The sequence below is a fragment of the Maylandia zebra genome, linkage group LG5 (assembly GCF_041146795.1).
Source record: "Maylandia zebra isolate NMK-2024a linkage group LG5, Mzebra_GT3a, whole genome shotgun sequence".
Taxonomy (NCBI): domain Eukaryota; kingdom Metazoa; phylum Chordata; class Actinopteri; order Cichliformes; family Cichlidae; genus Maylandia; species Maylandia zebra.
In genome coordinates, this window is record NC_135171.1 from 19,139,117 (window position 1) to 19,165,215 (window position 26,099).

The 26,099-nt window shown below is 42.4% G+C and overlaps 2 protein-coding genes across 2 annotated transcripts in view; one reads left to right on the plus strand and one right to left on the minus strand.

The window, feature by feature from the left end:
* zgc:113307 (lumican) overlaps window positions 1-9,628 on the minus strand; it is a 29,434-nt gene extending 19,806 nt beyond the window's left edge. The window contains exon 1 of the mRNA XM_076883931.1: window positions 9,462-9,628. The gene's annotated coding sequence lies outside the window, so the exon portion shown is untranslated. The remainder of the gene's footprint in view (window positions 1-9,461) is intronic.
* Window positions 9,629-18,003: 8,375 nt separating this feature from the next.
* slc6a14 (solute carrier family 6 member 14) lies at window positions 18,004-24,257 on the plus strand. The gene is made up of 15 exons (XM_023154483.3): window positions 18,004-18,113; window positions 18,521-18,665; window positions 18,776-18,907; window positions 19,478-19,639; window positions 19,922-20,015; window positions 20,101-20,233; window positions 21,192-21,332; window positions 21,451-21,586; window positions 21,674-21,766; window positions 22,015-22,140; window positions 22,238-22,356; window positions 22,479-22,578; window positions 22,667-22,776; window positions 22,949-23,116; window positions 23,291-24,257. The coding sequence occupies exons 1-15, from the start codon at window positions 18,048-18,050 to the stop codon at window positions 23,444-23,446; spliced, it is 1,881 nt and encodes a 626-aa protein (XP_023010251.2). The 5' UTR covers window positions 18,004-18,047; the 3' UTR covers window positions 23,447-24,257.
* The last annotated feature ends 1,842 nt before the right edge of the window (window positions 24,258-26,099 follow it).

Below are 26,099 nucleotides of genomic sequence, written 5' to 3' on the forward strand. Positions count from 1 at the left end.
TGACGTGCTGTTGCATCAGGGCCTAACCCTCTAAGCGTCAGCTCACCAGATGTGGGATGGTCAGAGGACACATAATGTCTAAATTTAGGATGTTTTTCCACTGTAGTCTGTGGACAAACACCACAGGATCATCATCACAGTAAAATGTATATCAAATGACTTCTGTGGTTAACTTGTGGCTAAGGGTCAGTGACCAAAATAGCAGAGAACTCATGTAAAGACCATTGCAAACAGGTACAATGAGAAAAGAGAACAACTAAAGGTCTCACACTGTCTGAGTAACTGCCACTGGGCAATAATACTGTTTGCTCACAGCTTTAAACTCACAAGCTCTGCTTTCAATAAAAGAAGGATTTGTGTATAGTTATGGTGGAGAGTAGTAATGACAACATGTGGCTCACTTCCTGTTTCTTCCTGAGTACTGAGTAATTTCGAGGACATTTCATAGGAATTGTTGGGAACTTTATGCCTTTACGTCATACAGGGAGTGCAGAATTACAGGGAGTGCAGAATTATTAGGCAAGTTGTATTTTTGAGGAATAATTTTATTATTGAACAACAACAACCATGTTCTCAATGAACCCAAAAAACTCATTAATATCAAAGCTGAATGTTTTTGGAAGTAGTTTTTAGTTTGTTTTTAGTTTTAGCTATTTTAGGGGGATATTTGTGTGTGCAGGTGACTATTACTGTGCATAATTATTAGGCTACTTAACAAAAAACAAATATATACCCATTTCAATTATTTATTTTTACCAGTGAAACCAATATAACATCTCCACATTCACAAATATACATTTCTGACATTCAAAACCACACGCTTCTTGCAACCCTGTTGACTATTTTGAATGAAACGCTTGATTGTTCGATGATCACGCTTCAGAAGCTTTGCAATTTTGAGACTGCTGCATCCCTCTGCAAGATATCTCACTATTTTTGACTTTTCTGAGCCTGTCAAGTCCTTCTTTTGACCCATTTTTCCAAAGGAAAGGACGTTGCCTAATAATTATGCACACCTGATATAGGGTGTTGATGTCATTAGACCACACCCCTTCTCATTACAGCGATGCACATCACCTAATATGCTTAGTTGGTAGTAGGCTTTCGAGCCTATACAGCTTGGAGTAAGACAACATGCATGAAGAGGATGAAGTGGACAAAATACTCATTTGCCTAATAATTCTGCACTCCCTGTAGAAAACATGAGAAGAGAGAGAAGCAGAAACAGAAGACAAATGTTGAATTTGAAGCAGAGATGTTGCTACTGCTACTGTACCCATGCACAGCTATAAATCACTATAGGAGGATTTACAGTTCTTCCACAATTTGACAGTTTGCAAAAAAGACATTTGGGGTACTAGCATGGCCACTGACAACAAGCAGTCACTCACAAAGCAAGTTAACAGATCTCTGATTAGAAATTAGCATTAGCCAAGCCAGTAACCTAACTTTGTCCTTATAAAATAGGGCGATTACTCAGAGGTGGGACCAAGTCATTGTTTTGCAAGTCTCAAGTAAGTCTCAAGTCTTTATCCTCAAGTCTCAAGTCAAGTCTCAAGTAATGTCAGGCAAGTCAGAGTTGAGTCTCAAGTCACTGGTGTAAAAGTCCGAGTCAAGTCACAAGTCTGAAATTTTGAATTTCAAGTCCTTTCGAGTCGTTAAAAAAAACGAAAAAAAGCATGTTGCAGTTATATGCTAAATGTAAATATTAGACCATGTAATTTTAAAATCTGTGTTTTTCTCAACACATGACAAAATAGTGAACTTAGAAAATATACACAAATTGTGAAATTGCACCTCTTTAAAATGCAGCTCAATTAAACCTAGCTCCAAGAATAATTTTCACCGACAGTTCTGAGATAAGCTGCATGTTATTCTTGGATGCGGTTGTAGGACCGGCTTTAAAATCGCATGACAAAAATATCATACACATTAAAAAAAACTGTATCACCAACGTAGCCTGGACAACATTTGCTAGTTAGATGAAGTCAGCTATCTCATCGTAGCATATTTATATGCATATTTATAATCATACGGTTCTTGGAGTGAGTGCATACACTCATGAAGTTTAGTAACTTCCGGTCACTGCAACAAGCCCAGGTACAGTTTACCGACGGATGGGTGCAGGACCTTGAAACGCACCGTGTAGAACGAAAGACCATCGTACATATCATAAGTTTACCAGTCTCACAAATCGTCATCATAAATACACATTCGTTAACCGTTTATTAATAGGACCTTTGAGCTCAACGGTAATTAATTAGTAGTGGAAATAATTTCTGGTAGCGTCACAGAAATGTAGCAGTGACAATAATACTGTATGCTGTAATCGTACTGGGCAATTAGTGATACAAAAAACCTGTTTTATCCTGTGAATAAAAGTATATGTTTTTGTCAATGTACCATAATAACAGAAGCGAAACGCAATATTGTGTCAGGACAATTCACTATTTATGCACAATAAATAAAGGAGCATAGCGCGACAATTTCTGTTCAGCGCCAGACTTGCTTGTAACCTATATCACCAATTATGTTAAGAAAAATGACGCATTAACTACAACAGCAGACTGACCTTTGTGGAAATGCTTGGAGCAGACTAACCTGTGAGCTGGAGTGTTCTGGGACGTTATATTTGATCTTTGAATGGCTGCAATCCAGACCATCCGTCGCCTCTTTGTTACTTCGGAAACATGGCTCGAACAATTTCTCCTCAATGACGTAATCCGATAACAACCGATCTCTTTACCCGTCGGCTTCCCGTGGCTGTCATGCGACCGGCTATTTGCAGTTAATAATACAACAGCTTCTTGACATTTTTGTGTTTCTTTTTATCGCTGTGTGACTGATTTTAATTGAAAGCCTGCGTGCGCTAGTACCGCTTGCCACGAGTTCCCAGAATCCTTTGCGGTTCTACCCGTGAATGACGTCACATTTTCAATCTCTATATAATATGCATGTTAGATTTTATATTTGGGGTAAAATATCAAGTCTTTTCAAGTAAACCGGTTCAAGTCCAATTCAAGTCCCAAGTCATTGGTGTAAAAGTCCAAGTCAAGTCACAAGTCTTAGAACATTTTTTCAAGTCAAGTCTAAAGTCATAAAATTAATGACTCGAGTCTGACTCGAGTCCAAGTCATGTGACTCGAGTCCACACCTCTGCGATTACTCACCATAATGATCTACTTTTAACGGCTGCATTTTGATGCCAAATAACAGGCTGCACAAGCAATGACCTCACTCCATCAGAATCGTTCTCTGTAGTGATTTAATTGGCTCACAGCACCTTTGGAATATTTGAATAACCATGATTTGACTGACTGGCAACTGCCTTACTATTTAAAAAGCTGAACATTTCACTGCATGCAAGAAAAGGATCCATAATTTGGTCTTGTAAAGCACAATGTCACACCATTCAAAGTGAACAAGAGGTAAGAGTGTTAGCACCTCATGTTCAGCTTGACTACCTGAACCTGAAGCATGTGAATGCTCCCAAAAGTAAGATACATAGAGATAATGCGCATTTGTTCATAATCTCTTTCTTTTGTAGCAAACTATATAGTAAAGACTGGATTATCTGAGTAAAATCTGTTGCCCTGGCAAACACAAATAATTCATTAACCATCTCCACTTGTTTAACTCCTTTGACTCATAAAACCTGTGGAAAGAAGCTTGTCTAAGTCTAAAGAATGAACAGAATGTATAGAACTTGTTGGCTTGATAATTACATTTGACCTTTGGATATGACACAAAGTTCCACTGTTATTCTGGCATCTCTGTCAAACTCCATAATCCAGCATACACAAAGCAGGGGTCACAGGCAGCAAGCCAGCAAGGTGATGAGAGCAGACAGGGAGCAGGAAAAAAAGGCAAAAATGAGGGGCGAACAAAAAGGTTTTACATTTTTAATGTTCTTAAAGAATAAACAACACCAAAAAGGTTGTAATGCAGAATAACTGCAGACACAGAGACAATCTGGCAAGTGGAATAAGGTTTTAGGTGTACCCATACTGAGCTAAGTGTTTAGTTGATAGTTGAGTGAAAATGGACAAGAAACGAGGTAACCTGGAAGTACAGCCAACTTAAAACAATAGTTATAATAATAACCTCAGAAGACAAACATACACAAGTTGTTCGCTCAGAAGTGCAGATACTTGTGTTAATAAAGATTCTGGTGAAAACGAATGGCCAAAATCTTCATCTTCATGCTTTGCGCTCATGGTCCTTGCATATGTTTTGTTTTTCTCTTTCATCTCCATGTTTTTCAACATGCACAATATGAACACCAACATGTTCAAACTGGTTTGATGTTAGGAAGGCGCACAGCAAGAAGGAGAGAGCGACAACTACTTTCAGAAGGGGTCGCCACAGTGGGCAGCTCCACGTGTTTGATTTGACCCTCCTGACACAACCCCAAAGGGAATATGTGTCCCTGGCAGGAAATGAACCATTGACTGTGTTAGGCGAAAGTGTTAGTGAAACAAAATAACTAATATCCCCAATTAGATGTATGACAATTAAGTAGTAAGCTTTATTATTTTTGCACTTAGCATTAGCAAAACCATTAGTATTATTGAACAATAATACATGAGGCCAAACCATTTCCATGCATGTGGGTCAGAACCCTACAAACAACATCTGACTGGTAGTAATAATGTATTTTATTGGTCTCGTATGTCTGCTGTATGTTTCAAATGATGTAACGTCAAAACCAGGGCCCGTTCACAGGAACATTACAAAACACTTCATTTATCTTCTGAAAATGTTATATTTGATGACCAATGATGGTTCTGTCTCGCTGGAACGAGACAATCCTACTACAACAGCAAAAAGCATTGGACACCAACCAGAGCTCTTTGATCTCGTGCACGAGAGAGAGAGAACAGTGACAGCGCCGTTCCTTCGCTTGACCCCAGTTGCTCTCGTCTGCTTCCTCGTAACACTGCTCTTTATTAAGGTACATGAATATGCATAAATTCATTATGGCGTGTTACACAGACATATATGTGAACAAAGAATACCTTGTCTGTGTGTGTGGCCCAAAAGTGACCTTGTGAAGATTTCCCACAGCTGGTGCTAGGAGCGCAGCGGTCCACCTAAACAAAGGGCTTGTCACGGTACTGGGTCGTGTGACCCAGTGTTTGAGTTTTATGTATTTTTGTATTCATTTTCAATCTAGTTCATTTCTACGTTGCTGTTCAGACCTTATTTCTTAGTTATTTCTGTCATCTCCCCTTGTACCCGGTCTCCCTGGTTCCTGCGTCTATGTTTCATGTCTATGTGGTTATGTTAAGTTCATGTCATGTTTTATCTCCATGTCTATGCCTCCGTGTTTCCTGGTTTATTTTGTAAGAGTCTGGTGTTCTTTGTTCATTGTAGTTAGTGTTACTCTCCCCTGTATTGCCATTATGTTTCATTCGAGTCAGCTGTGTTCTCATGTGTCTCCACTTCCCCTGATCACCTCATGTGTGTATTTAAGTCCTCTGTTTTCTGAATGTTGTTGTCAGGTCGTCTGTTATCTCCACCATTGTCTTAGTCATTGTTATAGTCATAGAACTTCATAGTATTTGTTTCTTAGTGTTTTTTAGTTTGCTTAGGGTTCCATGTTTAACTCGTGCTATCATCCAAATAAAGGATCGCTTTCTGTTTAAACCTGCAACTCCTCGTCCACATCTGCTTTTGGGTCCTGTTTCAAAAAACACACCGGCGCACCCCGCCGTGACAGGGCTGTTATACTTATGTGGCATTCGGTTCCACTCAAATAGGCCAAAGGGAGTACAGAACGCAGTCTTGGGCCTATCGTCTTCCCTAACTGGGACCTGATTGTAGCCACTGGTTAAATCCATGGTGGAAAACCAACGGGCACCAGTCAGTGCATCTAGGGATTCCTCAGTGCGCAGCAGGGGGAATGCATCTTTCCTCGTCTTGTTGTTCAATTGCCGATAGTCAACACACATGCGTGGGCTGCCTCCTTTTTCTTAAAAAGCACAATGGGAGAAGCATAGGGGCTGCTACTCTCTCTAATCACCTTAGCCCCTAGTAACTGGTTAATATGCTCTTTCACAACATCATACTCCGAAGGGGGGATGCGCCTCTAACGCTGCCGCACCGGGATATCATCTAAGAGCGGAATGTCATGGGAGATCAAGTTAGTGCAACCCAAGTCAGTGTCATGAGCAGAAAAGACCGAGCTCTATGTCTTAAGGAGAGACCTCACCTGTCCCTGTTCCTCTGCTGATCCTGCACAGTAGGAGTGGCGGTGTGAGATGCCATTGTGGCTACACATTAAGGGGTATTTCTGTCACACCAGCAGGCAAACTGACCACGTGAACATCCTCCAGGGTCCCCATAACGGTCCTGGGATGAAGCAAAACTGCTGTGGTCCCTACGTTAACAACTGGTATGTATACAGTACCTCTAACCACTCGAACCAATGCAGGGGACGCTTAAGTCCAGCAGGCAAGTTAACATCATTGGGTTCAAATAACACTGTGGCACCTGAATATTGCTCAGAACAGGTGGCGGCCACTATTTTCATTACACCACCCGGAATGCAACATGCTCGCTTACCTCTCACTCTCACATGGCCAGACAAATCCTGTGGGGCTCTCATACTAACATCATGGCACTTTTGCAGCGTATGCACAAGGGGTTTAGGGGCCAGACTAAACAATGCTTCACCATGTTGCCCAAAAAGCTCATGGTAACACTTCCGAATCACATTCATCCCTAATATACCCGGAACCGTAGAAGGCCCTGCACCTGGAGGATCTTTAACGATCAACACGCCACACTGTGGAATGAACTTACCACAGAGACGTGGTTCAATAATAAAAACAGACAAATTATTATTTAAACCAGCATATAAAAACACGAGCATAAATATCAATATACAAATATTCTAAAAAAAGAATTCAGAGCCAAGGCTTACCGGTGGAGGGGCGGGGATGCCGCGCACAAAAACTCCTCAAAAAGAAAAGAAAACTCGTGCGACTGTCTGTGCAGTGTCTATTTGTGTCTGTCTACACGTTGGGTGAGTGCCGAGTATTTGGTTGTGCATATGGGCTGGGAATGCACGTTTGTGTCCGCGTGTGCCTGTTCGTCTGTGTCTATATGTCAGGTTGGGTCTTAGACTCAACCTCTCTGGGTACATCTCAGGCCCTCTAAAGTACGGAGGCCTATCTCCCCTCACCACACTCCCTGCCGGTGGCTGATGCCCTCAGACGTTGGTGTGTTGGTGGTCCTTGTCGTCTGGGGCTGGGCGCTCATGTATGTACCGGCTCACTCCTGGTGGCCGATTGGCGGGGCCGGGCGCCTGTGGCCCGGCTGGGCTCCTTCCAGGGGGTGGGATGCCCTCAGGCCTCTGGGCCTGAAGCTCGGTCCTCTCTGGCACAGCTGGCTGCCGGCAGAGCCCGCGGGCCTTTGCTCCGTAGCTGCGGGGTGACCCCTTGTTTGGGGCTCTACTCAGCTCTTCCCAGGAGGGTGGCACGGTTCCCCCCCCTTTGGTGGTCCTCCTCGGGTCCTTGTACTCTGGGGCCTCTGGATATCTGGGGCCTGGATCTCCTCCATACCTGCTTCATACCCTGGTGGACGGGGCTATGGCTCCCCACACTCCCTAGCAGATCGTTACATGGAGAAACCTTTGGAATACAAGCATGCTGATCCACACAGGTATGCACACAGGTGTACACACGGGTGTTCACAGACGCGGACTACAGCTTTCTTGGCTGCTGCCTCAAAGCACATTGTGCGCTGTCTATCTTGCGTGCGGCACAATATCGTTTAATATTTAGTATCTACTATTATCTACTGCTAGTGTTACGGGTCCCAGATGTGAAGACCACAATAACAAAAAGAATACAAATCTGTAAAAATAAAGGTAGAGTCTCAGAGAAAGAATCACAGGAGCACTCGTGTCTTTTCCCGAATTGCATCTCTTATTTCAGATCAACAAATATAATTTACATCCAGTGCTTTCACTTGTCAGATATGCTCAATAACTGTAAAAGGTAAATAAAAGGCATTTGGCAAATATATGCATCTATGGTCATTACATTTCTCCAGTTTACACTGTTAACCACACTATTCCTTCACTCATTTACATCAGCAGTGCAGATACCATATAATGCCTTAACTGTCTTATTGCTCTCTCACATATAGGGCAAACTCAAAATAGCTTATCCACAAATCCGATATACAGTGGGGCAAAAAAGTATTTAGTCAGCCACCGATTGTGCAAGTTCCCCCACCTAAAATGATGACAGAGGTCAGTAATTTGCACCAGAGGTACACTTCAACTGTGAGAGACAGAATGTGAAAAAAAAAATCCATGAATCCACATGGTAGGATTTGTAAAGAATTTATTCTTAAATCAGGGTGGAAAATAAGTATTTGGTCAATAACAAAAATACAACTCAATACTTTGTAACATAACCTTTGCTGGCAATAACAGAGGTCAAACGTTTACTATAGGTCTTTACCAGGTTTGCACACACAGTAGCTGGTATTTTGGCCCATTCCTCCATGCAGATCTTCTCGAGAGCAGTGATGTTTTGGGGCTGTCGCCGAGCAACACGGACTTTCAACTCCCGCCACAGATTTTCTATGGGGTTGAGGTCTGGAGACTGGCTAGGCCACTCCAGGACTTTCAAATGCTTCTTACGGAGCCACTCCTTTGTTGCCCGGGCGGTGTGTTTTGGATCATTGTCATGTTGGAAGACCCAGCCCCGTTTCATCTTCAAAGTTCTCACTGATGGAAGGAGGTTTTGGCTCAAAATCTCACGATACATGGCCCCATTCATTCTGTCCTTAACACGGATCAGTCGTCCTGTCCCCTTGGCAGAAAAACAGCCCCATAGCATGATGTTTCCACCCCCATGCTTCACAGTAGGTATGGTGTTCTTGGGATGCAACTCAGTATTCGTCTTCCTCCAAACACGACGAGTTGAGTTTATACCAAAAAGTTCTACTTTGGTTTCATCTGACCACATGACATTCTCCCAATCCTCTGCTGTATCATCCATGTGCTCTCTGGCAAACTTCAGACGGGCCTGGACATGCACTGGCTTCAGCAGCAGAACACGTCTGGCACTGCGGGATTTGATTCCCTGCCGTTGTAGTGTGTTACTGATGGTGACCTTTGTTACTTTGGTCCCAGCTCTCTGCAGGTCATTCACCAGGTCCCCCCATGTGGTTCTGGGATCTTTGCTCACCGTTCTCATGATCATTTTGACCCCACGGGATGAGATCTTGCGTGGAGCCCCAGATCGAGGGAGATTATCAGTGGTCTTGTATGTCTTCCATTTTCTGATGATTGCTCCCACCGCTGCGGTGCCGTGCTTCAGTAATTTTCAACTAAACCCCACTTGAGGTTACATCAGCGGTGTCAACATAACTCTCAGTAAACACCGAAGTAGAACAAGGCACAAAACCCTCATACACTGTATTTTTAAGACGATACTGACCTGTAAAAATAAAGGTAGAGTCTCAGAGAAAGAATCACAGGAGCACTCGTGTCTTTTCCCGAATTGCATCTGAGAGGACAGGAAGTTGGTCCGCTCTAGGCAACCGCGGGCGAACGACTACAGTGTCAACAGTTCCGCTTATTATTTCTCACTTTTACTCTCCTCAATTGTTATGAACTACACGTAATGAATGTAATAATGAAATAATAATGGATTGGATTTATATAGCGCTTTTCAAGGCACCCAAAGCGCTTTACAATGCCACTATTCATTCACTCTCACATTCATACACTGGTGGAGGCAAGCTACAGTTGTAGCCACAGCTGCCCTGGGGCAGACTGACAGAAGCGAGGCTGCCATATCGCGCCATCGGCCCCTCTGGCCAAGACCAGTAGGCAAGTAGGGTAAAGTGTCTTGCCCAGGGACACAACGACCAGGACAGAGAGCCCTGGGATTGAACCGGCGACCTTCCGGTTACATGTGCGATTCCCAACCCCCTGAGCCACGGTCGCCCATGTAAAATAATAATTGTCTTAATTGCTGACATATGTTTTTCTTAAAAATAATAAAATTTACCAAAATGTGGTAGCACATTTGTGTTCACCACACGCTCCCCAACAGCAAAAGTGGCTCCTGCCACTTAACTTGAATTATAAAAAAAACCTTTAAACTAACAAAGTCTCTTTACAGAAGTCCCTGGAATATTCCTCTTGCCCAGGTGTCCTTAGACTTCAGGCATTCTTCTTCCTGAGATTTCTGTTCGATTCAATAGCAAGGAACAACATATGAAACAGGTAAGTAAGGGCTAAGGGTGAGGGGAGAGGGGTAGGGGGGCTGGGAGTAGAGAAGAGGGTAGTAGAGGGAAGGATATGGAGAAGGCTGGACGTTGATGGTGTTCACCGCAGGATGAGCCTGATAGGCTGGTTGACCCAAGGATGGGTAGGTGAAGAATGTGGTGGGACGTCTCTGCCTGCTGGACTGCCTAGGATGAGATGGTGGCTCCGGATGGATGTCATCCCCTGGCTCCACCCTGGGTTCCGGCTCTGGGTCAGGAACCTCTACTGGATCAGGACTGGACTCAGTGACGTCAACTTCTTCTTGAACCTGAGGCATCTCCTGATTGTCACTTAGTTGAGGTAGGTCTGGGTCTCTTAACACAATTAGATCCTCTTCCGGAACCATGGCACTTTTTTTTCTAGGTTGGACATGAGCCCTTAAGACTTGTCCTAGTTCACTTGGACCGGAGCTCCTGTGTGACTGGAGAATGGCCCCCTCGAGGGTATCTGGGTACACCAAGCCAGTACAATGGCTCACCCTCTTCCGAGTCAGTTGTGTCAGGGTTCGGCTCTGGTGTCATTGGTCTTCCGGTGGACTTCTTGTTTCTCTTGTGTGGTCTTGTAGCCTGACTTTGGATAATGTCCACTGGCAAGTCATTTACTTGTAACAACAAGTTCCTGTGCAAGGTGCGAACAGGACGGCCTCCCGCCTCTGGACTCACTTTGTAGACGGGGTTGTCGCCCACTTGCTCCCTCACAATGTAGACCGTTTGCTCCCAGTAGGGTCTCAGTTTGCCAGGGCCCCCCCTTTCACTCAGGTTTCGTACCAGTACTCTGTCTCCTGCCTGTAGCATTACTCCTTTGCATCTTTTGTCATAGCTTGCTTTGCCTTTGGAACTTGACTGTTGACTGTTTGCATTTGCAATGCGGTATGCTTCTGTCATCTTCCCTTTCCATCTTTCTGCATACCCATGTGGTGTCTCAGTGTTGTTTTCTGCCATGAGACCAAAGAGAAGGTCTACTGGAAGACGAGGGTGTCGACCATACAAGAGGTAGTACGGAGAGAAGCCAGTCGATTCATGCTTGGTACAGTTGTAAGCATGGATAACATGGGGTAGATGTTCCTTCCAATTTTGTTTCTCCTTTTCTCCCAGTGTACGCAGCATCTGTAACAGGGTGCGATTCAGTCTTTCAGTAGGGTTGCATTGGGGATGGTAGGGGGATGTCCTTGAGTGACCAACACCTGCGAGTTCTCTTAGGGACTTGAATAACTGATTCTCCAACTCGCGACCCTGGTCGTGGTGGAGCTTGGAGGGGTAGCCGAATTTGGGAATGTAGTCATTGAAGGGGCGGTCTGCCGCGGTCTTTGCGGCCTTATTCTTGGTGGGATACGCTTGTGCGAACCTGGTAAAATGGTCTACAACAACCAGTATATATTCAAACCCACCTTTACAAGACTCTAAGTGCAGGAAGTCAATGCAAACAAGCTCAAGAGGGGAGCTGGATGTTATGCTACCCATGGGTGCTCTCTCGTGTGTCGTTGGCTTCTTCTGCTTGATGCACTGACACTTCCTTGTGACGTACTCTTCAATTTCTCTCTTCATGAAAGGCCAATAGAACCGCTCTCGAGCCAGGTTCAAGACTTTCTCCACGCCGACATGGCCCATGTTGTTGTGGAGGTGTGTGAGAGCTACCTGTCTGTAGAGAGTAGGTAGGACCAGCTGCTTGCGTCCTGTAGTCTTTCTATAGAGAAGGTCATTCTCCATGTGCAGCCGACTCCACTCTCTCAACAGTCTCTTTGTGTTAGTGTCAGCCTTGTCATCTTCTGTTGGTCTTATGTCCTTCTCTACCATGTCAATGACTTTTCCGATTGCTGGATCTGCTCTCTGCGATTGTACAAGTTGGTCATGACTGATTGACTGTAGGGGTTCTTTGACGGGTAGGTTTGGTGCGGTGAGGTTAAGGGCTGCAATCCATGCTACGTCTCCTTGCTTCGCTCTTCTGCTCCCTTCCCAAACTGCACATACGGCTTCCTCCGACAGTTCCTCTGAGCACTCTCCCATGAACCTCTCAATGTCAAGTGGGCAACGTGACAGCACATCTGCATCAATGTTTACTTTTCCCGGCCGGTATTTGATGTCGAAGTGGAAATCTGCCAATTGTCCGACCCAACGGTGTCCAACTGCGTTGAGCTTTGCTGTGCTGAGGGCATATGTCAAGGGATTGTTATCTGTAAAAATGGTGAAATGTGGAGCATAGTAGAGGTAATCCTTAAACTTGTCACAAACTGCCCACTTGAGGGCGAGAAACTCTAGTTTTCCGCTGTGGAAGTGGTAGTTTTGTTCAGCAGGTGTGAGCGTGCGAGACCCGTACCCAATCACTCTCATCTTGCCTTGTTGGTTCTGATATAGGACGGCACCAAGGCCCCTCTGGGATGCGTCCGTGTGCAATATAAAAGGGCGGGTGAAATCAGGGTACGCTAACACTGGTGGTTGAGTGAGCATGTCGATCAAGCGCTCAAGGATCTCTTGGTGTTCTTTGTTCCACTGTATCAGGGCTCGAGAAGGCTGCTGAGTGTGTTTTGCTCTGCCTCTAGTTGGCTTTGGTGGCAGTGTGTTGGACGGGACTTGGAGCAAGTCATACAACGGTTTGGCTATGCGGGAGAAGTCCTGCACATACGTCCGATAGTAGCTTAGGAATCCCAGAAGCTGCCTGACTTCTCCGACGGTCTGTGGCCTTTTGTGTTTGAGTGCCTGTACTGCCTCTGTATCTTTGGGGTCCACCTTTACTCCATCTGCAGATACCAATCGGCCAACATAGCGAACGTCTTTACGGAACAGCTCACACTTCTCGGGTTTTAGCTTTACACCATGCCGTTGTAGGGCTTGGAGGACTTTCTGTAGCACTTGGACATGTTCGTCAAACGACTTGGAAAAACAAAGCACGTCGTCAAGGTAAGGGATACAGCACTCGTCTCTGAGGGTGTCAAGCATTTCTTCCATGCTCCGTTGGAAGGCTGCTGGGGCATTAGACAGTCCAAAGGGTATCCTCACCCATTCATAGAGGCCCCACGGGGTAGTGAATGCCGTCAGGTACCTTGAGCCTTCTGCGATGAAACCTTGATGATAAGCTTTACCCTGATCCAGGATCGAGAACCAGCTGTAACCACCTAGCGAGTCTGTGAGATCCTGGATCCGGGGAAGTGGGTGTCGGTCTGGCACAGTCTTGTTGTTTAAGAGATGGTAATCGATGCACAAACGTAAAGACCCATCCTTCTTCCTTACGCAAATGACTGGAGCAGCATACGGCGACTGTGACTTCACTACCCATCCCTTGACAATCGGCTCTTGAATATACTCCTTTACTTCCCTGTAGAGGGGTTTAGGGATAGAAGCATAGGCCCTCTGGACTGGTGTATCATCTTTGAGCCTGATTTCCATTTGTAGTGAAGGGATACAGCCTATGTCTGTGCTGCTACGAGAGAACGCCTCACACTCTTCCCTTAACACCTTTTCAACTGACTTCTGTTGGTCCGGACTCAGGTGGCTAAAATCAACTGGGGGTAGCCATGACTCAGTGGACAGTTCAGAAACAGGGGTGGCTGCGCTTACCTCAGCTATGGTGATGGGGCTCTGTGTGGGTTGAGTCAGCTCTGATGTGTTTGTGGGTCGGTCTGCCTCAATAACTTTAGCGACATGTTGAATAGTACCCAGGGCTGTTCTCTTCGGTAGAATTATTTCGTGTTTGGAGTGGTTAGAGATGGGGACCTTAACAAATGGCCTTTGAGGGTTGTTGATCTCCAGGAGCCCTTCCCCAACACTCAGGTGTCTCAAGGCAGTGTTCTCGTCGGGTTCGTACAGCACCAGGGGGTCACAAATGTCAAAACTTTGGGGTACTCTGCACCACATTTGGACTGCTTTTCCAGCAGGAATGGTCACATTGCTCTTCCCAATTCTCACTGTGGCTGGGTCACATTCTGCTCTTTGTGGTACTTGTATGAAGTTTACCATAGCCATCACTTGCTCTTCGTCTGTACCAAAAGCTTTGCGTAGGAGACTATACAATAAAGCACTGGCCTCTCGGTCTGACTCTTGTGTTTGGATAATGGCGCCAAGCACGTTCGCTCCCAGGAGGGGCTGAGGGAGTGACAGCTTACTGACAAGGAAAGGGGCTTGCACAGTAAGATTGGGATCTTCGTGACCAGCAAGAGTGACTGTAAGTTCAACCCACCCATCATAAGGAACTGCTTGTCCGTTAACCGCATAAACTTCAAGTCCATCATTTAACAGCTCTTGGAGGGGTCTCACCTGATAGTTAGGAATAAACCGCTGAACCCACTGTCTGTCCACTAAACTCACTTGTGAGCCAGAATCAAATAACACTGTCACTGGATAGCCACCAATCAAACACTTGAGGAGGCTTTTCTTTCCAACTAGGGGGACTTTACAGCTGTTTGGTGTTAAACTTTGGCAAGAGGTTACCTGTTGCTTTCTCTGGTCTCGCTTTGGCTGCCTTCTTTTTAGCTTACTGCGACGTCTTGCACACTCAGTAGTAAGCTGTGCAGAGGAAGACCTTACTGGCTGGGACTGTGACTTTGCGCCGGCCTCTGGCTGTCCCTCAACAGAGACCGATTCCAGTTTCCCTGAGTTTTGGTCTGCTTTAAACATCCCACCGCTCGGTGTCCTGACTCGCAGCATACAAAGCAATGACTACAGTCCTGCAAGTTCTGTTCAGTACACTTTGGACAAAGGAACGCTTTCTTTTGAGGAGGTCTGTTGGGGTTGGCTGGGGTTTGGAAAAGCGGGTTGGGAGGTGGTTGTGGGGACAGCTGGCAAGGCTTTGCCTCCTGTTGTTTAATTAGGCTGGCGACCATGTTAGTTAGAGTCTCTACTTGGGCGGCAAGTTGTTTGATTGTTGGTGAGGATTGTTCTTTGGCTATCTTGTCGTTTGCTTCGATCCCAGCACTTTGGGCTTGTGCACTCTTTTGGCGGGCGACTTGGCCTAACCTTCGCAGCAGAGTGAAGCTGACCCCCCACCCACTTGAAACGTAAAGGCAAATAGGCGGAGCGGTTAGTGCTACGTTTGTGCAGATTTGTGCAGGTAAAATTAGCGTTTGTGCTGCTACGGTTTCCGAGATATTAAACTTTATTTTATAGGTCATTCAAAGGTCACCATCCCCCCAGACTGCTCCAAAACGGGCCAAAATGGTCTACTTTTTTAGTGCTACGTTTGTGCTGATTTGTGCAGGTAAAATTAGCGTTTGTGCTGCTACAGTATCTGAGATATTAAAAGTTATATTTTTTGCTGATGACATCACCATCCCCCCAGACTGCTCCAAAACAAACCAAAATGGTCTACTTTTTTAGTGCTACGTTTGTGCAGATTTGTGCAGGTAAAATTAGCGTTTGTGCTGCTACGGTTTCCGAGATATTAAACTTTATTTTATAGGTCATTCAAAGGTCACCATCCCCCCAGACTGCTCCAAAACGGGCCAAAATGGTCTACTTTTTTAGTGCTACGTTTGTGCTGGTTTGTGCAGGTAAAATTAGCATTTGTGCTGCTTCTGTTTTAAAGATATTAATGAAAATGTAAAGGTCAACCAGCCCCCCCACATTACCCAAATCCAACAAAAGTGGTATCAAACGTTTGTGCTACGTTTGTGCTGGTTTGTGCTGCAAAGATTTTCGTTTGTGCTGCTATCATTTTAAAGATATTAATAACAATTTCTAGAGGTCATCAGAGGTCAACCAGCCCCCCCACATTAATTAAATCAAACAAAATGGGTGTCAATCAACTGTGCTACGTTTGTGCTGGTTTGTGCTGCTAAAATTTTCGTTTGTGCTGCTTCTGTTTTAAAGATATTAATGAAAATGTAAAGGTCAAAAGGTCAACCAGCCCCCCCACATTACCCAAATCCAATAAAAGTGGTATCAAACGTTTGTGCTACGTTTGTGCTGGTTTGTGCTGCAGAAATTTTTGTTTGTGCCGTTATTATTTTAAAGATATTAACAAAAATTTCTAGAGGTCAACCAGCCCCCCCATATTAATGGAATCAAACAAAATGGATGTCAAACGTTTGTGCTGGTTTGTGCTGCAAAAATGTTTGTTTGTGCTGCTAACATTTTAAAATGTTTAATAAAATAACGTCTTGATGCGTGCTTAATCATCCAGGTAAGTAAATCCCAAAAGGTTGATTCTGTTCATCTGGACATTTTCAGTTGGAGAAACGTTTCGTCACTCATCCAAGTGAATCTCGAATAATCTGATGTCAGGGCCTTTACAGTTAAATTGGAGCACCACACACACATATTTGCTTGTTAAATGGAGTTTACCAAGTTTAAATACATCCCGCGGGCTGGCGAGCTCTCGCGGTAACTCTCGCGATAACTCGCGGTAACTCTCGCGAGACCTGGGGCTGCGCGGCTCGGCTTTACCACCGCTGCGGTGCCGTGCTTCAGTAATTTTCAACTAAACCCCACTTGAGGTTACATCAGCGGTGTCAACATAACTCTCAGTAAACACCGAAGTAGAACAAGGCACAAAACCCTCATACACTGTATTTTTAACACCACAATCAACACAAGTACTGCCAATTCAGGCTGAGGCAACAACGAAGTCAGGTGACCGAAAGGAGATAACAGGTACGCGATTCGGGGATGCTCAGATGGCCACTATTTATACTAGCGCCCCTTAATGCGCCTGACTGAAAGTGGGTTGAACCAAGACATAATATTCATCCTGCCACACTTAACCAGATACAGACTAGTTGTCCTTCCACAGTATAAATCAGTAGCAGAAGGTACGGCCTCTCTCATGACCCCAAGAGGTGTGTAAGCCAGAACACTTTACAGACTGCTAAGGATCAAACCTCTATCATTATGCAATCGATTATAAAACTCTAAGCATATATGAGTATATATTTCTAAGCATAAATGACAATCCAACAATATAAACCTTGCAACCAATGTCATAGTTATTCATAGTTGTTCTGTGTTGTTAAGAAAGTCTCCCTGTGATCTGGTTACTTTGTGTCCACAGAGCACTAGTTGGTAAAGTTACAGCTTACCGGCGTTACATATGTGCTTATACTATTAGCTTATGTGAATGAAATCAGTTTAACATCTGTGTTTTGGACTGTGTTGCATGTTGAATAATCTGAGCCATTTTTCATTCATCTCCTTTTGTCACCAGTCACCATCATGCGGGCACGCCATCTGTTATGACAAGTGACACAGACACACGCGGGTCATCCGTGCAGTCATTATGTGTAGATGTCACTGACCGAAATGAGTCCCATCCACGGTACATTACAGCAGTGGCATTAGGGTGGAGTGCTGAAGATAGAGATGCAGGCTTAGCGTCGCAACGCTGAGTCACCCACAACCTGGACGCTCGTAAACAGTGGGAGCTCCACTCTTTTTTTATTTATCAGTGTAAGCATGCTATCACTCCTCTCTACAGAAAGAAGTCATACATACTGTATTTTAGCACCATGATATTATACAGTGAACATGACTACCATCTAATAACAGCTCCACATAATTGCGTAAAGTGACCCTGACGTTATCAGACTGAGTGTCAGCAGTTGTGTCATTAATCTTAAAAAGAGGAAAACGTTCATCACTCATCTTTATGACCACTTTTTTAAGTTTAGAGTGGGAGTTGAGGTAATTGCATACAACTATCTCAGGGGGAGGGCTGAGGCAGATGATTGGAACACATCACTAGCTCCCCTTTAGAGAGGAGACTTTAAAACAGATGTAGTTAACTTCAAATTTCTTATTCTGTCCTAACAAGCAGGCGAACGAACATGAGGGAATACGGGTGGCAAAGTTTCAAGGGTTTCATCTTCAGAAATCCTGCTGTTGTCGACCAGGTAGGACTGCATAACTGACTGACCAGACTTTCACTGGATAACTTACAGCATAATAGTCTGCAGAAATAGACTGAGGAAGAAGACACTTGCCTGTATTTAAAGATCTGTATTTTGTTTTTGATGTAACTGTCACATATTTAGAAAAAAATATTTCAGCTGATAAATTAAACCACCTTTCTAGTACCGTATATAATTACTAATAACTAATAACTATTATAATGACTGATATCTTGTGTCCTGGTGTTGATTAATTAATATTTAAATTATGTACCATACCATTGTTCTACAACAGACTCTTCTTTCTAACATCTTTATTTTTTCTGAAAGTCCTGGTGCATCCAATAATTGCTTACATACGTCACAAGTTTTACAAGTTTACAAAAGTTTTGAACTTTTTAAATGAGCAGGATCCACGTGTGGACAATGGGGATGAGAATACTGAGCGTGGTAACTGGACCAGTAAGAAGGAGTACATTCTCTCTATGATCGGATATGCTGTTGGTCTGGGAAATATCTGGAGATTTCCGTATTTGGCATACAAGAATGGAGGGGGTAAATCAGCATTTATTTTCTAATCCATTATCCAAGATTCTATTTCAAAGCAACTATGTTTTTATAAGATTTGTTTTCCTCTTTACCACCAAATCCTTCATTTTGAGCAGGTGCCTTTCTTATCCCATATTTCGTGATGTTGGTGGTGGTTGGAATTCCTCTTTTCTTCTTGGAAAGTGCCTTGGGTCAATTCTGCAGCCAAGGTCCAGTTAATGTATGGAGTGCAGTGCCATTAATACAGGGTAATTTTAAGAGGTTTTTTTTTTTAAATAAAAGAAAATGTTATGAATTAATCAACATTCCAATAAATATAAATGTGCATTTTTTAATCACTAGGTTCTCTGGATTATTATTGGCTTTTCTTAAGAGCTGCTTGCAGGTCACATGAATTATGAACAGTACATTTAATGAGGCTTGTGGCCAATGCAGAGCTGTGTCACCATAAATCAGCCCTAAACTCTCCTTAATAAGGTTTTTGGTTAATGGTCAACTGTGTGACCAAAACTGACCCCAAACCCAATTTTGTTTTTTTTAATGGCAGCTTTAATGAGGATTACCAAATTGTTTTATGTTCTTCAAACAAAAAGAAGAACGCTGCAGTGTAATTAAAGAAACTGTAATAAGCAAAGTCGAGAGGACATTTTTAAATTACTACAGCAAAAAACAAAAACAGCATGCTTTTATGTATGATCAGTAAACTTAGACACACTTATTATGATTAGTTCAATCAAAAAACAGCTTTTGTCTGGTGAAGTTTCCGATAATATTTTTTTAATTTAATAGTGTCTTTTATGCCCTATCTATCCCTTCAGGTATTGGTGTTGCCATGGTTGTGGTGTCTGTAATAGTGTCTATTTATTACAACGTCATCATCGCCTACAGCCTGTACTACATGTTCGCCTCCATGCAGTGTCCTCTGCCGTGGTCCGGCTGTTCCAGCTGCGATGGCAGTAACTGCAGCACCACGCCTGAAGGTGCGTACATTATATTCTTGTATTCTTGTAAAGAGCAGCTCATTAAGTCTTCTGCTCTGTGGTATCTGCATCACCACATACACTGATTTAACATAAATTGATATCAGTCATAAAGATTATAAAGTATTTTGATGTGGTTTTAAATCTCAGTAACCTAAAATGTAAATATTCTGGAGAAATTAAAGCACCCACTACAGATCCAATCACAGGTACTTGTGTTGTGATAAATACTGATATAAGATTTATATTTTGGACACTCACAAGTCCTCTCTCTTTTTTTAGTGTCCTGTAATGTAAGCAGTGTTTTGGTTACCAACTGGACTCAGGAAAACAGCAGCTGCTCTTCGATACAGACTTCGAGTGAGCTGTACTGGGAGTAAGACTCAAACACTCGTGCACACAGGCATAAATAAAAGCACTTGTCACACTGTTTGTACAAATGCACGTCTTCTTCTTTGCAGTAATGTGGCTCTGCAGAGGTCCAGTGGTCTTGATGAAACGGGGCCAGTAGTTTGGCACTTGGCTCTCTGTCTGCTGCTGACCTCCATAATTGTTACTGCTGCGCTCATCAAAGGCATCAAATCATCAGGCAAAGTACGTCAAAATCCTCCGTGTAGATGGACTCCTGTTCCTTTGTCCAACATACAAATCCACACATCTATTTAGAATAATTTAGTTTGTGATATTAGCTGTTTAGTTTCACAAACTAACTAAAAAGTCTAATAAGCATATGATAAGTGAAGTCACTGTGGTGTTTTTTCTTATATCAGCAGGGTGTGACTCCCCCTGCTGATGACCTCATATATATCATACACATTCTCAAGGACTCAATTGCTAGATTTAAATTATGTTCATAACGTAATTTTTTAAATTATGGTCCCATCCCACTATTTTCTTCGACTTCACCAACTCAGGTGTCATAGGACAAAAGGTGCCCTAAATGTATATATATATAGGAGAACCCCAAGAGAAACTACATAGGCATCAAGACAACAAGCGAACTCCACACGTGGATTCAAAGGTGCTAATTACTGCACCGCCATGCTGCTCCAAATGTTTTTTCCCATTTAAAAAAACAAAAAATAAATAATAAAAAGACACCACATGCTTTATATTTTCTATTGTGCAGCCACGCCTCAGGCAGCTCCACACCTTGTTTCTGTTATCCAGTTTAAAAAAAACTCAGGATGGTTTTGAAACCTTTTATCAACAGTCTATAGTGCTGGTGTCCTTTTTTAGTTTTGAACGATTTTATAGTAATCTAACAAACTATTCCCTTAGTTTCATTATTAGCTGAATGTACTGAAACGGGACTGATATTCATCATCTCATCTAACTCGAAGCAACTATTAAAGTATTAAAGTGTTAAAGTATTATAAAAATTAGTAAACCAAGAACAACAAAATGACAGATTGCACTTTTCGTATGCGATGCTAAACTGTCAGTACTGAAATGCAGAAGGCCTGACAGATTTTAGAATTTAGGCTTAACAAATGTAACAAAATGCAGTCTTTTGCTTTTCCTGCAAAGTAACAAGTCTTTGTATCTCCAGGTTGTGTATTTCACTGCTACCTTCCCTTACGTGGTGATTGTGATCCTGCTGATCAGAGGTGTGACTCTAGAGGGAGCCAAAGATGGGATCGAGTTCTACATTGGTTCTCAGTCCAATCTGACCAAACTGACTGAAGTTCAGGTAGAAACTCTCACTGTTCATGTGCAAACTGTCACTGTTCATGTGCAATCCAATAAAGTCATTTGTTATCTGAGAAAAAAAACCTCTTAATGAGCTACAGTACAACTCTGTGTTTTAGGTGTGGAAAGATGCAGCAACTCAGACCTTCTACTCTCTCTCTATTGGCTGGGGTGGACTCATTGCTCTCGCTTCCTATAACAACTTTCACAACAACGTGTTCAAGGACTCGTTTGTTGTCACCCTTACTAATGCAGGTAGGGCCCTCTCTAACTAAATTCTAGAAAGAATGAAATTGTTTTTGCATTTCCTTTTATACATTTTCTGATTTGATCTCTTTCCAGGGACCAGTGTGCTTGCAGGCTTTGCCATATTTTCATTTTTGGGACATATGGCTCACGTCTACAAAACGCCAGTTTCAAAAGTGGTAAAGGAAGGTCAGACATACAACACCAACACACTCTCATCATTTGGTGTTAAATACTGCCATTCTGTCAGCTTTGTGCTTTCAGTTTTGCCTGTTTAAACAAAGAGTGTGACTAGGTTTCAGAAATTCATGGGATCCTTTACAAAGAGTGCAAGACTCATCTCATTGCTGAATATTGGCAGAATAAGCTGGATAAACCATGTTGGTTCCAAATGATGCTACCAGATGATTTTTCCCCTTTTATTTGTCTTTATGCAGGGTTTGGTCTGGCTTTCATAGCCTATCCAGATGCTCTGTCTAAGCTCCCCATCTCCCCGCTGTGGTCCATTTTGTTCTTCTTCATGCTTTTGACTGTTGGTTTGGACTCCCAGTTTGCAGGAATAGGTTCGATCTGAAGCTTCAGTTCAGTGTGATGTTTGCAGAACATTCAGCCCACTGCTGTTTGATCTACACAAACTAAAATCTCTCTTCTTGTCATTAGAGGTGATAACGACCTGCCTGCTTGACGCTTTCCCCACAGTCTTCAAATCCAAACATGTCTTATTAACTGTAACGTTATGTTCTGTCCTCTACCTCCTGGGTTTACCATGTGTCACAAGGGTAAGTCTGTCTTAGCACAACTTTCTGTGGCTGTTATAAAATAGTTAACTTGCTCAGTCTCTCTGTGTAAATGTATAATGTATAATGGTTTTGTGTGTTTTTCATGCATGTGTGTATCATAGGCAGGCATATACTGGGTAACCCTAATTGACCAGTTTATTGCCAGCTGGGTGCTGCTATTTTTGGTGCTTTTGGAGATTATTGCCATCTGCTACATTTATGGTAAGTACAACAATCTAAGTTTGTGCATATGAAAGGTGACTGATGGTCTTAAATTCCAGGATACTTATATTCTTCTTCCACCTTGCAGGGGGAAACCGTTTTATTAAAGACATTGAGATGATGATTGGAATGAAGACTTCCACATTTTGGCTGTGGTGGAGAGCATGTTGGTTCTTTATCACCCCCTGCATCGTAGTGGTGAGTACACAGTGCTGCCTTGTTTGCTGTACAAGAGAATTTAAAAGGCAAAAGCATTGTGTTAATTAAAAGTATCGACTTTTATTAACGTGCATAGGTGTACACAAATATCTTGTAGTTGTTTGTCTCTACCAGTAGTGAACTTTATGTTTTTTTTGTGACTTTTGTCTAGTTCCTCTTGATCTCGTCTCTGGTTTACTTTGAACCCCCTAACTATGGAGGTATCCCCTACCCAGACTGGGGCATGAATTTAGGCTGGTGCATGATTGCATTTGTCCTGATGTGGATCCCTGTTGCTGCTGGGTATAAGCTGATAAAGGCAAAAGGAAACCCCTGGAAGGTGTGTACTTGTGCAGTGGATTGACTGTGGATTATTCTTGTCTTTTTCTACATTTGAAAGATTGTAGTAGTTGTTGAACTGCTTGGATCTTTTTTTTCAGTCAGTCACACAAATGATTTGTGAGTATTAAAATAAATACACAGTACTAAAATTTACGCTTCTTATATTCTGCAGCGTCTGAAGTCACTGTGCTCGCCATCTGAGGAATGGCATCCCTATTTGGACGTCCATCGAGGGGAGCGCTACTCAGAAGAACGCTGCCGCCGTAGGAACAACAGCAAAATTAAAGCAGAAGTTAATCTGAATGTAATCTCCAGTTCGTGGCTATAATGAGGCTTCTCCTGCGTTTGCTCTATGAATACCTTGTTTTGAAAGTTCTGAAAGTTAAGTCATTTTTGACCTCTGGGAAGCAGAAAGCAGCCGAAATATAAACTCACAGCAGACGGCACAGAACTTACATGTAAACTTCCTGAAACCTGAGCGCTTTTTTGGGATGTATTTTTAATTTCTACAGTCTGTTTGGTAATAGTTGGATCAGCAATTTAAAAAAAAGAACTATGTCCTTCGACAGGCAGAATGGGTTTCTTTAAGAGCACAATGCAATCAAGTCACCATTGCAAACAAAGTGTGAACACTTTACTGAGCAGAATGATGTATATACTGCATAACAGCTGAGATCTAATGTTCCCAAATGAGGATGTGGACTCTTCTTACTATCTAAACATTTCTTCTTTCTTCTTTTAGAAGAAATGTCTGGGTCTTTTCCGCTGTTTTTATGACCCATTGTACACTGTATATGTCCTGCTGCAGCTTGTGTGAGTTCATGTGTTTACAGAAAAAGAGAAGACTCAATCACACAAACAAAGTTGACATGGAGAAAATATATATACCGTATATATATGTAATATATGTATTACTTGATAGGGCATTATTATCAGGTGATATTTTCTTGGCAGTTTTATGTTTTGTTTTGGGTTTTTTTTTATTTTGTTTTTTGTTTTTTTTGGTGGGGGGTAAATTATTCTTATATTAGGAGAGATTGAGTCTGTGTCATTAACTATGCTAGTCTTTAAAGCACAGTTCCTTTTCCTGTCACTTATATTCTGATATTTAAATGTAGTAAATAAAAATGCAACTGATATTTTTTACAGAATTTGTCATATTTCATAAGTAGGAAAAGGAAATAATCAGATGTTTTTATTTCAGTCTGTTTTTGTGTTTGGTTAGTTGGTTGGTTGTTTTATGTATATACACACACATATACAGTACACACATGTGTGTGTGTATGTTGAACAAAGGTGCAGGTGTATATATGTGTGTATATATATATATATATATATATATATATACATATATATGGTATATATATATAAACTGGTCCTTTGCAGACAGGTCTGTATTGTATAATCTTGCACCCTCCTTTGAAAAAATCTGACTTCCACCCTGAACAGAGACTGTGTGATTATGATGGCAACGAGCAATCATGTAAGATTTTGTCTCAGAAGCTTCTTAATCACAGTTTGCACTGATGTTTTCCATTAATAATAATACTGCTTGGGTGTGACCTGAGTGTGTCACAGTTGGGTATTTTCACATTCTCAGTGTAGCCGCTTCAAAAATTAGAAACACAAGAAATGGAAAAATGTGTCAAATGAATGCATTTTCACTTGCAAGCTACAATACAAAGCATTTTTCCCAATACCATTTCCAGTGGCTAAAAAGGAAAGAAAAAAAACACTCCAAAGCACTAATCACTAAAGCTGCTTTCTAGAAATAGGATCATGAATTACTTACAGCAGTACTAAAAACTCAAACCCACCTGCAGAATCCTTATGATACATGGAAACTGGTGAATGCTTTTCATTGCTGTGCTGATAGTATTTTCACCTGTGCCCCTGCACCTTTGTTCAACAACCCCAAAATCCACAAAGAAAACGTTTATCAAAGTTATCAAAGTTTATCTTATAACAATCCAGGAACCATTTTAGTTAGAGCTAAATTTTGTGGGTGATATCTTTCAGACAAATGCAATGACTCAGTTGCTCTCAACACATACTGTTTAAATCTAAGTATCACTGGTGAGGACCCAAACTCAAACATATCAAAACCTAATTGAAACATTTTTTTTTTAAATTCTTTTTAATTATTCACCAAATGCTCAAATGTTTCACATCAAGAAGGTGCAGGGTTTGAATGCAGTTTGGGGCCTTTCTGTGCAGAGTTTACATGCTCTCCCAGTTCCTGTGTGGGTTTTTCCAAGTGCTCCAGCAGCCTTCCACAGTACAAAAGCATGCATTGGGTTGGGTTAATTGATAACTGTAGGTGCTAATGTGAGTGTGAATGGTGGTCTGTCTTTTTGTGTCAGCTCCAGGGCACATTGGAGATCTGTCCAAAGTCTATGTTGCCTCTGCTCTGTAACCCTGAATTGGATAAGCAGAAAAAAAGGATAGATGGGTGAGTGGAAGCTTTGACAATTAAGGAACAAAGAAAATTTCTAACTATCACACATCAAAAACAATTTACATTAAAAAAAAAAACCCAAAAAACCATTCATTTTTACCTTTCTCCAAAGTACAGGGTTGGGATGGTGTTCAGGTTATCCTACTAAAATGACTGGTCATTCAAACCCAGACTATAAAGAGAAACGAAAACGCTGGTACCTCTGACGGCTGACTCTACATACTCAGTGCAGATATCCACACATTTTTATCCACTTTTCCAATTCAGGGTGGGAGTTGGTCTGGAGCCTATCTCAGCTGGGGTACATCCTAGACAGGTTTCCAGTCTGTCGCAGGGCAAACACAGGCAGACAACTATTCACGTTCACATTCACAACTAAAATTTAGAATCACCAATTAACCCAAATCACCAGTTAATGTGTTTGTTTGCATGTGTATGACTGCAAGTGTTGTTTTAATGTGGACATAATAAGAGCTGAGATATTTGAATAATCTGCTGAGAAATGATTTGTGCTGTGTTTCTA